At 43.5% G+C, this 14,537-nt stretch overlaps 1 protein-coding gene across 1 annotated transcript in view; it reads left to right on the plus strand.

The window, feature by feature from the left end:
* Positions 1-1,503: 1,503 nt before the first annotated feature.
* LOC108897819 (potassium voltage-gated channel subfamily KQT member 4) overlaps positions 1,504-14,537 on the plus strand; it is a 45,637-nt gene continuing 32,603 nt past the window's right edge. The window contains 1 exon segment of the mRNA XM_051066627.1: positions 1,504-3,642. Coding sequence (XP_050922584.1) covers positions 3,341-3,642 — 302 coding nt within the window. The 5' untranslated portion in view covers positions 1,504-3,340.

Genomic DNA, 14,537 nt, shown 5'->3' on the forward strand with positions numbered 1-14,537 from the left:
TAGTGTACATTTGTGCATTGAACCATCCGTTCCACATTCACGTTTTACAGCCTGACCTTCCTCAGCTGTTGTGTGTTGTCACATGGCCTTTAGCCTAAAGTCCTCGTTGGATACTCTGCCCAGCTCCAAGTGTTGATTGCTGGATGAAAGTAACACTGGAGCAGGGCTGGTACTGTAATAGTAAGAAGGTGGAGCGTGCCTTTGCCTCGGTGAAACTTTGATGTGAATCCCCCCACCCCCAAGGGTACGGGCAGGGCTGGCCTGTCCGTCGACACCTTCCTCCTTCGTCGCTGCCTGGCCTGCTTTAGACGGTTGAGAGACGGAGAGGAGGAGAAGGAGAGGCAAGAGAAACTCGAGGAGGAACGGAAACGGCACTAACAGAGAGAGGGTTGTAGTGGGAGATTCCCAGTACAGGATGCCGTTGTGTTGATGTTTGGATCACACCTCCTCCTTTCCTCATGGGGCGGCTAGGGGTCCACAAGACTCTACTGTAGGACGACCTTCTTCCTAAATTAGATCGCCCTACCCTTTATTTGTCTCCCCTTTTACACCTATACTAAAAAGCTGGAAATATTTGAGTGTTTGCCCTCTTTAAAAGCCCAGTCTTTTTTTCATTTTGCACTATATAAATTAAATTTCTTCAGTTATAATTCAAGAGCTTTATTCATAAATTAAATATCTGTGATTTATGTGCTTCTAAAATGATCATAATTCAAATTTGTTTTAAATGTTTTAATACTAATGCCAGTGCAATACCTAAATTTCGGTACCAGCACCAAACCAATACTTTTCCATACCTCACTTTTAGAAACTCAAGTAAGTTTTTATACTTCACCAAAATAAAAAAGATCTAAATTTGGCTATTTTTTATCTAACTTAGAAAGTATTTGTTGATTATTTCGTTGAGGAATACGTAAACTTTCTGACCAGATATTTGATACTTGACAGGCGATACTTGGTGCCAGGGACACATTCTGTCTGTACCAAAAGGTATTGATGTTTATTATCCAGCATTAATTGGCAATCATAAGTTAATTATACTCTGCTCTTCTACTAATTTAGAGTGAAATGTAATGTAACAGCACAGGATGGAGGTCCTGTATGAAGTCATAAACACTTTGAATTCTCAAAACTTTTTTCCTTACATTTCATTCTGATATGTCATGTTAACCAGTACCCAGTCTGCATTAACACATCGCTGTTAGAAGCACAGCTGTCAACACCTGATTCCCTTTTATACTGGACAGTAAATCCATCAGTCTATATGTGTGATGCTAAGTAAGGAGTTAGGGATTAGTAATGGTGAGTTATGTAATGTGAGCGGGCCCTGGGAATAATGTCTAGATTTGTGACTTGTGAGAGACTCCAGTTGCGTTCCCACACGTCATTGCACAGACCTGCATGTTCCATAAACTGCAGCCGCCACAGTGGACATAGTTAGCGTGAGTAACCTGCCCCTGCTGTTGTTAGGGGACACTGTAAAACTTACACAATACCAAACACATGTCTGAGGCGAACGGTCACAGTTCTCTGTTTGATCTGGGCGATAATAAACATTTTATACAAGATAAACGATTATACATTTCACTTAAATTTCACTGTAGTGCACTCAAGTAGTTGCCAGGGGTGTGAGCGATGGGGTAGTGGAGAGAAAGAGCAGATTTCTTCTTTGTTTTCAAAAGAAGATGAGACCCCTCTTTTCTTTTTCTCCTCAGGAATTTAACCCCCGTTACCTCCAGGTTTACATTTGACTTCTGTTTCAGCTGAACAAGGCCATTAATTCAAAGACACAGATCACCGTGAATTATCTTGGCTGATGTCACTTTTGGTGGTCAGATGATCCGGTGAGGCCAGCAGGAGTTTTGGGGACCACCTCACATTGCATTCCTGGGAGGCCTGCAGACAGGTGATCTCTCTACAGGGCTCTGTGCTCCATAACCCCAGTATTTGTGTCATAACCGCAAGCCTGTGTGTGTGTCACAGTCATAGATTTAGATTTAGAAAGCTCTGTCCACTGAGGAGGAGGAGGAGGTGGAGGAGGAGGACTGTGGCGACCAGTGTTGCTGTGTCCACCAGCACCTGTCTCTGCTGTCCCGGGTCCTGTAGCCATGGATTCAAGCCCCCTCCCACAATAAACACAAGTGACATTTTCATTTAGAGGAAAGACAAAGGAAACTTTTACTTAGGACTATGTTTTGTTTTTCCTCAGTAACTCAGAGAAGTTGGTGCGCTTTGACACTACAAGATAACTTGAAGATAACAATGATACAGCACTTAGGTTCTTATGCATAGGCAGCAGTTCTTATCAAAGTTATCAGCTCTACAATGGACCTGTCATTCTCCTGGGAAAGCTTCATTTAAGAAAAAGAAAGAAGAAGAATCACTGTCCGGTCTGCATCTCCTCGTCACTACGTGCATCCCATGCTCACACTCATCTCGACTCCTCGCCCAGCGCTCCTGCTCCTGCACGCAGTCACCTCACAGGAGAGAGAGAGGGGGGGGAGGAGGAGGTGGTTTTCATCTTCGTAAGCGTTTACAAACCAGATGCAGACGTCGGCGGGCGCTTATCAGGCCTTTTCTACAGACTTTTGGAGTTGGTCGCCTTCGATTCTCTTGACATCACACTGATGGTCTTCACTTCTGCGCGCTGCACCCCGCCTGCCTGCCTGCCTGCCTGTCAGGGAGCGGAGGAGCGCTGGACCAGAGAGACGCACACGAGGAGGGGGGAGAGCAGGCTGATGTTAGCGGCTGTGGACAGGCTCAGTCTGCCAGTTAAAACCACAGGAACAGCTTAGACGAACTTAATGAAATAACTGCGGCTGATGAAGTTAGTTTAGATCCACTGCATGACCACTGCGCGTGCCTGCTTTGTGATCTCTATCTGCATGTTTAATGTGTATTTACTCGATCGTGGACAGTTTGTGCTGTCACTTCTGCCAAGTGATGGCAGGTCCTTAGCAGCTCACTTTCATATTTTTCTTGGAGTTAGCGCACGTGTAATTAGTTATCTGATTACTTCTCTCATCTGACTCTCAACAATGATCGCTGAAGGTCACGATTCAGCGCGACTCACTTATCCTAAGTATTGTGCATCTTTCCTTTCGCGATCGTGACTTGATTTACAGATAATTTTCAGATCCTAACAAACCACACAGAGACTGTCAGGCAGCAGGGATGATATTTACTCGTGTGTTTTGATCGGTAGACTACTTTTAGTCCACTTTAAAAGCCAAGACAAAGCGGACTATGACTCGGTCTAAACTTTGCTCCGCGCTCCTGCGGATGATCCAGTGAAACGAGTCAGATCATATATGTAGTTTAAAAGCGCGTCGGCCTGAAGATGTTAGGAAGTCCGTCCAACAACGGCGGCATCAGAATGCTGGCGCCCCCAGCTCCGAACGACGACAGGCGGGTAGAGTTCGTCGCTCTCACCGCTGTCCACACGGAGAGAAGCGAGCCGTCCACCCCGGAGCGAGGACACCCGTCACACCGCACGGGTCTGCTGGGCACCCCGCTGCCCGGCCCGCCCGGTCCCCGGGCCAACTCGTCCGCCTCAAGCAAGCGCTACAGAAAGTTGCAAAACTGCCTGTACAACGTGCTGGAAAGACCACGAGGATGGGCATTCATCTACCATGCATTCATGTAAGTTAACCATCATTCTTATAGTTGTTTTTATTGATGTGACCACAACTCCACGTGCCTTTTCTTTAGTGGTCTAACTTTTTAAACTCCCATGAAGTTAGTGAATGAGGCCACATGCTACGAGACAGGCTCCATAAGACATTGTCCCAATCATGTGTTTTGATCAGTATACGCCAGCACATCATTTGATGAATTTTCCAATTAACCAAGCAGAGTTGCTTATGCGGCAATTAGCACGGTCATATGCCATACATCATCTCAACATGGGGTCTGGTGTTCAATTTTCCCATGTCTCTGTCTGATTAAATCATCAGGAAGACCTCGGTTCTTAAATTTCATTTTTCCTAATCCACAGGGGGTAATTGGCGTTTTTGGAATCAAAGTCCTCCTGTAAACATTTTTGAAACTTGCTGAAAGTCGTATATTTTCTCAACGAATTATTTTGCAGTAAGTTTCTGTTTTTCTGTATGTTGACAAGCTCGACTAATGAGTTTGAATAATGACTGACTCTGAATGACACTCTGGAAAGGTTTGCAATGACAGGAAGTAATGACAGGAAGTAAAAATAACATCAGTGTTGTCATGGTTGTAGGTGTTGTTAAAACTTTATGCTGACTGGGCTCGTTTGTTGCAACATTTTTCTGACAGGTGAAGTAAATAATGCATAAGCATAAAAAAAGACTTCAACCCATTGTGAACTCAGTATATGAGAGCTTATTAACCTGAATCTCAACAATTTAGCACACACACACCAAACATAGATCTCAAACTAAAGCAACTCCCCCAGTGTAGAGAGCATTCTGTCAGGGCTTTAAAGTACCTCTGTGCCATATGTTCTTTAATGTATACAATGTGTAAACATTGGAAAAGTATGAGTTCAGTGGCGGGCTGCTTCGCTCTGACAGGCTAACAGCCCAGGACTAATACAGTATGTGAAACATGCAGTGCTCATTTAATCAGGACATAAAACCAAACTGTATTCAATTGTTATTTGGTTGCATTTGTATCTGTTTCAACTTAAACTGAACCTCTTTAATAACTTAACAGAAAAAAAAACATGTTGAATAAACTATGAAAGAAGCATGGTGTTAATGATAAGTTTAGTCCTTGCCTAAGCATGTTTCAGTCTCTTTGTAAGTGAAGCTCAGGACAGTTGTGCACCAGCAGCTGTCTTCCAGCAGTGTCTGCGTCTGGCACATAGTGGACAGAGCATTATGTGTGGGAGCTCCTTGGACCAGGCCGTACTTTCTGTGTCGTTGTTTACACAAGTACAGCTGTCCCCCTGCCAATGCCATCATGTGTTTATAACAGAGGGAAATCCCACTGCAGGGCCATGACTTTAATATGTTTTCTTCATATACCACTGGCACATTAGTGAGTGCAGGTCAGCAAACTCAAGCCTCCACGTCTTTTTACCTCTTACTTTTTTATTCCTTCCCTTTTCAATCCCACGAGACGGCGAACATGCCTTTGTAGCACCACGCAGAACAACATGTACCATCTCCACCCGGGGTGTTCCTCATTAAGAGCGTTGGCCTTTGCCGGGTGGTTGCTTGTGACATTCTCCCTGACATTACTGGGTGTTGGAGTGGATGGCAGCTCTGCCATTGTTGTTATTTCTCTGACAGAGAGGCAGGGCAGGCGCTCAGAGGTGCCCAGATCATGTTTCAGATGCCACGGCCTCAAAGACGGAGCTGGACTGACTTTGGCAGTGAGCTGCCTCTGCGATGGCCTGTTTAATGTCGCTTTCTTAACGGATTACAAAATGTGCCTGAGAACTGACTCAGCTTTTCAAAAATCCCTGAATTTTGATATGAAATATGTTGGGTGCACATATGTCTACCTGAGAGCATCACTCCCATGATGCGGTATCATCCTGAGCTGTGCGTTTGTGTTGATTAATTTCATGTGAGGCGCTCACCATGCTGAGAGTTGTGCCATGTGTGAGGCATATTCATCGTACGATGAAGCTTAATTAAGGCGGCGTTGATCTATTATAATTAAATTGAGCCATACACTGCTGTGTAGGGCGCTGCGCTAACTTCCCCCAGATCCTTTAATTAGCCCTGCGTTGTAACGGGGGATACTGGAACAGATGCGTTGCTTCTAGAGAGCCTCTCCTTTGCAGGTGTGTGTTGGAGTGTGTAAGCGCGTGTCTCTCTCCATGGGCGCCCACTTAAGTCCCACCACACTCCTCGGCCCTCCATATTGCTGTCACAGCTGCACATAAGATGTACCCTCACAGAGACAGATTCCTCTGCCAGATAAAGGTCTTGGGGTGGCTTTAACATCCTGCATTCTCACCGGCTCAGGTTACATTAGTGTAAACTGTTTCACATCTGTATGTCAGCTGTCTCCTGTGGACGAAACACTTCAGAAACTCTTTCCTGCAAGTGTAACAGCTGTATGCTAATTCAGAGCTGGCACTCAGTCCTCTCCTCTCTTTGTGTTAGTTAGGTGAACAGACTCAACAAAAAGCCTTGTTTTCTTCATTACCTAGAAAATAGGGGGATGGGGGTGAGAACACAGGAACTTATTAAAAGAGACAATAGTGAGTGTTCCCAGAAACACCACGACTACAGAGGATTCCTTTGCTCACCGGCCTGATCGGTTGCCTGGACACACGGCGTGATTCTTGTGCTCACTGAGGCTCTGGCTCTAATGATGTGTGGACCATTTGAAATGTTAAGTGCCTCTTGTCTTGTTATGGTCTCTTCACTCACTCACAGTAAAAGCTCAGGACCTCTTTGTCACCTTTAAATCCCTCCTCTTGTGTCAGTGGGAAGGTCGGAGCTGGTTCAGTCCGTTGACGTTTGTACAAACACCAGCAGCCCAGCAAGAAAGTTTGGGTTGTGAGAAAATGTGGAGGGTGTTTATTAAGAAGCTGCATAGCTCAGACAGATACAGTGCCTCGTTGTGTCAGCCGTGTGTGTAAACAGTATCTGTGTGTGTTTTTGAAAAGCTACTGGTAGGGGCTGCAAGTAATGATTATTTTTTATCATTAATTAATCTTTTTTTTTAAAATTAAATGTTTAACTTATAAAAAGTATGAAAAGAAGAACCAGAAAATCATTGCAGATTAATTTTCTGTCCATTACCTATAAGACTAATTGACTAATTGTTTTAGTTCTGCTAGCTCTGTTATTTCTGTGTGTGTGTTCATGCATATGGAGTGTCTGTGTGTTGACTTGCTCTCTGAGCTTGACTGACAACATTCAGGGGGATCAGTTTCAGTGTTTCCCCTCACCTTTGACCCTGCACCCCTTTTCGCCATAGGCACTGCCACATATAGACCATCACATGAGGCTGCCTGTTGTGACCATAGTAATTCATCCTAGCAGGGGTCCTCTGGGGCCATGGAACGCCAGTGTAAAATCAGGCCACCAATCTCTGATCAGGTTATACTACATCATTGCCAACTAATACCAGCACAGTGGAAATCCAAGGAGCCATGTCATGTCTTGATGTTGGCTTTGGTTGCTGTACTCCATCTTAGTCTCTGGCTTGATGCAGCATTCCTCTGGACCTCAGCCTGAATATACAGTAACAGTGCATGTGGATGGGCAGGAAAAAGAGTCGAGACCGAGCGCTGACCAGCCAGAGTGACTGATTGGTTCTAAGGAGGGTGAAAATATACCAGTCATGTATTATTGATGTCTTACAGAGGTAGAGCAGAGATGTGGGGCAAAATTATACATGGGAGTAGCGTGGAGTTTTTAGACTTGAGCTGGAGCAGTACCATCTGTATTGGTGAAGCAGAGAGAAGTCATTGTTCAAGTCAATTTCAGGAGTCAAAGCTAAGAGGGTAACCCTGATGATGTCACTATGATGTCACCAGGGTTACCTGATTCGTTGATGGGACAACGTATGTTTGTTTGTTCCTTCTACTGCTGTGATTTCAGTTTGGTTAGTTTTAGGGAAACATTGTGTTTGGTTAAACTGCTTCGTTAAGGTTTGGGGACCTTTGTCATCAGGGTAACAATAATAAAACTGGAGATTAAAGTTTGGGAACGATTGGCAGTCATGGTTAAAGGAAACCAAAGTTGATCAAACAGTGCAAAAGTCAGATGTTTTGTTGGCCCATCCACTCATCCATCCAACCTCATCCTTTGGCAGACTTTGTCTCTCTGTAACAGTGCCACCTGACTCGCTTCTTTGCTCCCGTCATAATTACTGCAGCCACTAGAGGGCTTTATTGCTTGGACGTGAACTCGCCATTTTCACGCACTTTGCTGAAACAACTGATGCTGCTGTTTTTCTTGAAAGCCTGTGCTACAAACTGGAGGTGGTGAGTTTACCATGGAGCATCTAACAAAAAGACAATATCAAGTAGCATCATGGAAAGTGAAAGATCAAGTGTTTGTGGAGTCTTCCCCTTAATAGAAACTAAAACTCAGGAAATCTCAGCCTGTGCTGCTTCACCTTTCCATTTTAAATTTTCAAGATGTCTTTCTTGCAAACTATCATTTGGCCGTAGACTTAAACAAATACACCTCACTCTCCAATAATTGAATGCATGAGAGAACACTTTAGTGCTTGCAAATCTGTTGCAGCTTTTAATAATGCATTGTTTATGCTTTTAAACGAAATTATCATTAGTCTAACTGCCTTGGACGCTCACTTCTCTGTTTCTCTCTCTTCCTCCCTTTGATCTGAAACGGTAGCTTTACAAATTTCCAAAGTGCACGTCTCATGCCAGATAAATCTTTCCCCAGATAAACCCTTCAGTCTCTGTGGTGTGTGGGAATCCCTTCACTTTAACCTTTTATGGCACAAGCACCAGTGATGGTCTCTGTTTATGAAAGCTTGAGCCTAAAGCAACCTTATTTATAGATGTGGAGGGAGATACCCGCAACAGGACTCGCAGCCTAACGCTCTCCATAACCTCTCCACTGATGGTTTGCTCAAACAGGCTTTGAAATATCTATATGGTTAATTCTTCACACATCTTTTGTGCTGTACACAGAATGCATCTTGCTAGCTTTTCATGAAAGTTCAATTGCCTATCTGACATTATTAAACTCGTTTAGCTCAGACAGCTTGTTGATTGAATGAGTTCCCTCTATCTGTCTGTTCTTGCAGTTTTCTCTCCTTCTTGCCTCCGCTTTGAAGCAAGCTAATCTACTTCGGTCATAGAAACAGTCTGGTCTGCGTTTCCACATTTTCAACCATGCGACATAAAACCCACTAAAATCACCCCTCCTCCAGCATCCTCCAAAAACCACTGATGTGTTTGGTGTTGGACCTTTTTTCATTATTAATGGTCGGAGTAATGTCAGAAAATAGCTTTTTGTTTTGTTGTTTGCTTTTTTAGTCAGCACATGAATGTGGTTTTATTGATGACTAAGTAATAGAGAAAGAGGGGTGGAGCGGAAGGGGGGGAAGTGGCACCATGAAATGGTGACGGCAGAAAGCCACTCTGCACTTTGTGCGGGGTTTTAACCTGCTCAGGACTGCAGATTGGACGCTTGTTGTTCATTTACCGCTGTTTTTTTTTTTTTATCTGTTCACCTCAGCAGGTTGTGTAAATTCTGCTCCATTAAGAATCCTTTATGGCCCAAACGCCTTAGCTCTTCCTTCGCACTCTCTCTCCTCCATCATTCCCTCCTCACCTTTCCTCCTGAGTGGGAATATCATCTCACATGCTGTACTTGCCTGCTTAATTGACTCCCCTCTCCCTCACTGCCTCTGTAGCTCTTCCCCTCTCTTTCCCTCAGTCCTGATTGGCTGGTCAACTTTTTTCTTCAGCGCACTCTGTCTAAATGAAAGAATGTGCAAGATGGAGGATACATAAATTAATACATAGATAATTAAGTAATAATGGTCATGTACGTACAATGTATAGACTTTATAGACAAAATCAGTATTTCATTGATAAGGGAAATAATCACCACTAATTTTGAGACTTTTGTCAATAAATTAAACGTAATTCTAGAGAGTGAAGCTCATGCCAGCAAATTTATATTAGTTGTAAATGATGTTAACTTGAAAGAACTTAAAGGATCTTTGGTATTTATAGTCTACTGCTGCTTCTCTGATAGAGCATCTTTGGCATTTTCTTTGATTTGGGTGAAGCAGGAGCTAGCATCCAGTCGAGCTGCTAATGAGATTAAGGTCAGAGTAACTGGATTAGGCTGTGTTCTTGAAATTTTAAAGACAGTTTTGGAGACAGGCATGAGGTCATTGTTGAGTCTAGATGTTTTAACCAGGTGCGTCTGTGTTTCCTGAGAGGGCAACAGTTCATAGGGGATATAATATAATGTTCTAAAAGCCAATAAATGTAGGTGTAATTTCAGTGATCCTTATATTTCTGCTTAAAATATGCTAAATCCTTCATTGGTGTTCAGTTTTATTTTAAAAATTCACATTCACATACACATTCAGCTATAAAGTAAACTGTAGTGAGGGATTATGTTAATGATATTTAAAAAATTAGAATCAGGAAAGATATGTTAATGTTATTCCCTAATGGAAATGTGTCCACAACTCTGTCATCTGGGGAAATATTTACTTTACTAAATTACCCTAGCTACACAGCCTCTATGTGGTCCTGGTGTGGTTTTTTCACCTTTTAAACATCTTGAGCTCTCCTCTGCACCACATTTATACCTGGCCTGTGTGTGTGTGACAGCCTGCCTGAGGGTCTTGTGTCCTGTGTCTTGATGTCTCTTTCAGTGGCCTGTCACATCCTAAAGCAACTGCTTTGACCTGCTTGCCCGCCCTGCTGTGGCTTTATTTTTCCATAGAGTGGGTTACTATACCTGCTAACACCGGTGTGACACAGAGGACAAGCAGAGGAAGGAAGGAGGAGTAGGAAGGAGCATGACTTTGGTTTCTAAGAATGAGTGATAACAATAATAATGTGATACTCTATTGATTCCTGTTGGAAAATTCTCTTTTTGATCGTCCTCTACTACAAAGCTGCCCTGGAACTGGTAGGGATCTAGTGTCTTGCTCAAGGACACTTCAGCAGGGCAGATGCTTCTTGACTTGGACTGAAAGGTAATCTCTTCAAAGCCAACAGGGAGAGAAACTTCAAGATGTGTCAGGAAAATACAGTTTGCACAGGGATGCTAGACTAAAATATATAGAAAATATTCGTGTTAGTAGCCTTATTGTCCTTCAAAGGAAGCAAGGTCTTGTAATAGGACAAGTGATCTGTGTATACATGGAGGGAAAGGTATAGAGAGGAGAGCAGCAGCGAGTTGGAGAGAGGGGAGAGTCGAGGTTAGCTGCTGTATTAATTTCTCCTTTCGGGGCAAAATGTGTCTCCCTGGGGAGGGGACTGTCTGTCCTGGGATGGCTGACCAGGAATCAAGTTTCCTCCCAATATCCACCCCTGCTCTCTGTGCTCACTTTCACCCAGGAACAGGACATGCACACGCACACACAAACATATCATCATCAGGGGGGAAAGCAAACTACTGTTGTTGAGTAGCTGAGCAGCGCACAACACGTAAAAAGGCTGAGGGTGAAATGCAGTATACATGCAACCACACACGCACACACTTAGCAGAGACCTTGAGCTACAGACAGTGGTCCTGTTTCATTCTCCTGCAGATAGGTGATCAGTAGGGGTGTTGACACCCCTTAATCTACAGTAATCTGTGTTTATGTAATGTTATTGTCGCTGAAGCTGGCCAGAAATACTGTGGCATTTGGCCGGGAGGGTCTAAGGGAAATGCCAAGAGTTTATTTTGACTAGTCAAGACCCTCTAAACACTCCAGATCTGCTTTCGCAGCCAGGAAAATCCAGCGGCAGCCTCCCAGCTCCCTGCTACTTTATATCTTATTATTACATCTTTCTATCTCTGCAATATATGGCATCGCCGATTTCTGCAGTGGTGGCGAGTCTGCTCAAGAAGATATACCACAGGAGCTGCAAATACTGACAAATTGTTGTGTCATTTTCTTGTAGCGGTCATTCATTTAAACAAAGTGCTGTAGGTGAGGGACTTTGTTAATTTTCTGGGATTTTTGCCATTGTATCCCCCAGTGTATTCTCAGGAGACTATATTGTTGCCCAAACTACTATTTTCCTCTGACACGTTTCCATGTATACAGTGATGCCGAGGAGGTGGAATAACTTCAGCTTCAAGATACAAATTGACAACTAATACAAAAATTCAAACCAAATGTTTTGGTATCATGTGGCTCTAATTCATAAATGCTTGAGACAGAACTAATGACTATATTATACTATTATGTGGCAAAATGGTAAAAAAGAGAAAATCATCAAACAAGATTTCACTGATTTGTGTTGATTGATCAACATCACTTTCCCACTGTAAAATTTCACCCAACACCTTTCCTCTTGGCTGCTCTGGGCGCTTACTCTTGGAAGTCTTTCCTTTGCTGCCACCGCTTTGGTTCTCACACTCTCCTGTTTTAAATCAACGTTACACTGGACTGTCAAAACCCTTGCAACCCAGCAGTTAGGCCAAACAGGGCAATTAGGACTTTGACGACAATAGACGGCCATGCCAGTTGAGTCCTGACTCTCTTTTGACTGGAAATGTGTTGTGTCAGAAGCCATGGGAAAGCTGCTCTGTACTGTCATCTTCTGTAAATGCTGCACAGTTACTGCGCCACTGAACAGCCTCTACTAAATCCTGTTTGTATACAATGTCAGAGAACTGTCTTCAGCTCGGGCACACTATCACCTTCTGCACAGTAACCGTCCCTGGCAGCTCTGCATGTGAGTTTTCACACAAAGTTTTCCTCCATTGTCTATGATCAGGTGCTTACTGAGCCCAGGTGACTGACATCCACCGTTCGCTCATCTGTTCAGTGACAGAAAGTATCAAGACTTCAATGGATGGGGCAGGCAGGGTGCTGTGTGTTTATCAAGGTGATCAGTGCGAGTGGGAGTGTTGAAGAGTGCTTAGGAAGCAGGGTCTGTGTGTCGCCAGTGTCTGCAAAGACCATAAGGCGGGCAGAAAGTAAATCAATAGCTTTAGCTTTGCCATTATCTCTCAGCAGCACACTTAAGGCCCGACCCTAATGGGTGGCTGCAACTGCACATGCCAATGATCAGCAGATACAGAATGATGTGGAAACTAACTCTGTGGCTAACCTGCTGATAAGGAATTAACATGTTACTTTACATGAGTGTGGGAAAACCAATCCCTCTTCATCTCATACATGACAATGACTGATTAAAAGGATAAGTGATGAATTTGAAAGGTTTGGCCACTGGTGCACAACTCAGAACAGGAAATGCCTTTTCTAAAAAAGGCTCCAGAGACTGATGTCAAGTTTGAAGTGAGTTGTAACTCAAATTATGTGTCAGAGTGTCAGGTCATATGGATAAAATCGAGATGTTATTTTATACTGCTGTATTGATACCCATCGTGATGTTATACATTTCTGGAAAAGCAATCATATTATTAATCATTGTCTAATACTTCTTAAATGTTAAATGATAAATTTCTCTTATCTATATTTTTGGTATTAGATGTTTTTCTGTCCACGTGTTTGCAACTTGAACCCCATCAGGCACATGAGAGCTTTGGGTATACTTTTCAGGATGAGGAGGCTGCATGACTGTGCAGACACACCTGATGTATATGTGTCGTTGTAGAGACACACACACACACACACACACACACACTAAGAAATCCTCAGGGTTTTTCAGTGTACCTTTCTCAAGAGCTGGTTAATATGTTACTCGTCGTTTGGAGCGAACCCTGTCATTTCTTTCCCTCTCTCCCAGTCTTCTTTCAGCTCTCCCTGCTCAGTCTCTGTCTCTTGTCTCTCTCTATCCCGAGGAAAGCCCAGGATAGGTCTCTCTGTCTCTCTCCTGTTGTCCCTGCCTGGCTGCGCCCGCATGCACAGCCCTAGCTTAAGTGTTGTTAAGATCAATTCAATTTATAACGGCCGTCACTATAAACATGTGAGGAAGCAGCGCCATGGAGACGAAGCTCAAACAAAATCACAATGTAGGACAGTATTTATAAGGTCTGCCTTGACTGCAGAAGGCACCTTGCAATGTGTGTATATACTATGTGCGTGTGTGTGTGCGCCATCGCTCATGTGGCTGAGTGTGCATGCTGTCAGAAAAGGTCTTGACTGGCGTGTGTGCATTTGTAAAATGTGTGTGCATTCATGCATGTGCAGGTTTATGGAGCGCATGTGTGTGTTTGTGTGTGTGTGTGTGTGTGTGTGTGTGTGTGCATGTGTGTGTGTGTAAATGCCTGGCCAATGGCACAGCAGAGCATAAACAATAATGAAATGTTAACGACAGAGCCGTAATTACGCAGGCTGCCTGCTACTCTTGCGAGATTGTTTTTTTCCTCCATTCTGCACCCTCCTGTTCCAAAATGTCTTATTTGCACAATTGCTTCACTTGATCCCAGTGTCATTTCCTCTATTCCTGTGTTTTAGTTCCTGTTGCTGTAATCTGCTCTTGTTTCTCTATTTCCCTTTATGCATGTTTTCATTTTCTTTTTCTCTATTCTGGTTGTCAAAAGTCACTATAAGGAGAGCAGGAGGGAGAGAGGCTTAGTCCAAAAGTCATCTTGCCCCTGTCTTCCAAGTCCTCCACATCTGCTGCTGCTTCTGTTGTTTCTCTGGCCTCACATCACACTAACTCACTCCTTTTTTTACAGCAGGTATTGAACATAATGAAGGGTTATTGATGCTGAAGACATTTCAGTCTCCGTCCAAACGTGTTGGTGTAGAAAGTACAGAAATGCATTACAACACACTGGATTATGTTAGATGTGAAATACAAACATAAACATAAACCTGTCATATCAAACTGTCCTCATTTTTGCATGTTAGGATGTCATGCAGGAGTCCTGTCTGACATTTATGTTTTTTTTTCTCGCTGCTAACGCTGCTCTGTACACACACACACACACACATACACACAAACACACAGTAAATCTGTC

This window comes from Lates calcarifer, linkage group LG3 (assembly GCF_001640805.2).
Source record: "Lates calcarifer isolate ASB-BC8 linkage group LG3, TLL_Latcal_v3, whole genome shotgun sequence".
Taxonomy (NCBI): domain Eukaryota; kingdom Metazoa; phylum Chordata; class Actinopteri; family Centropomidae; genus Lates; species Lates calcarifer.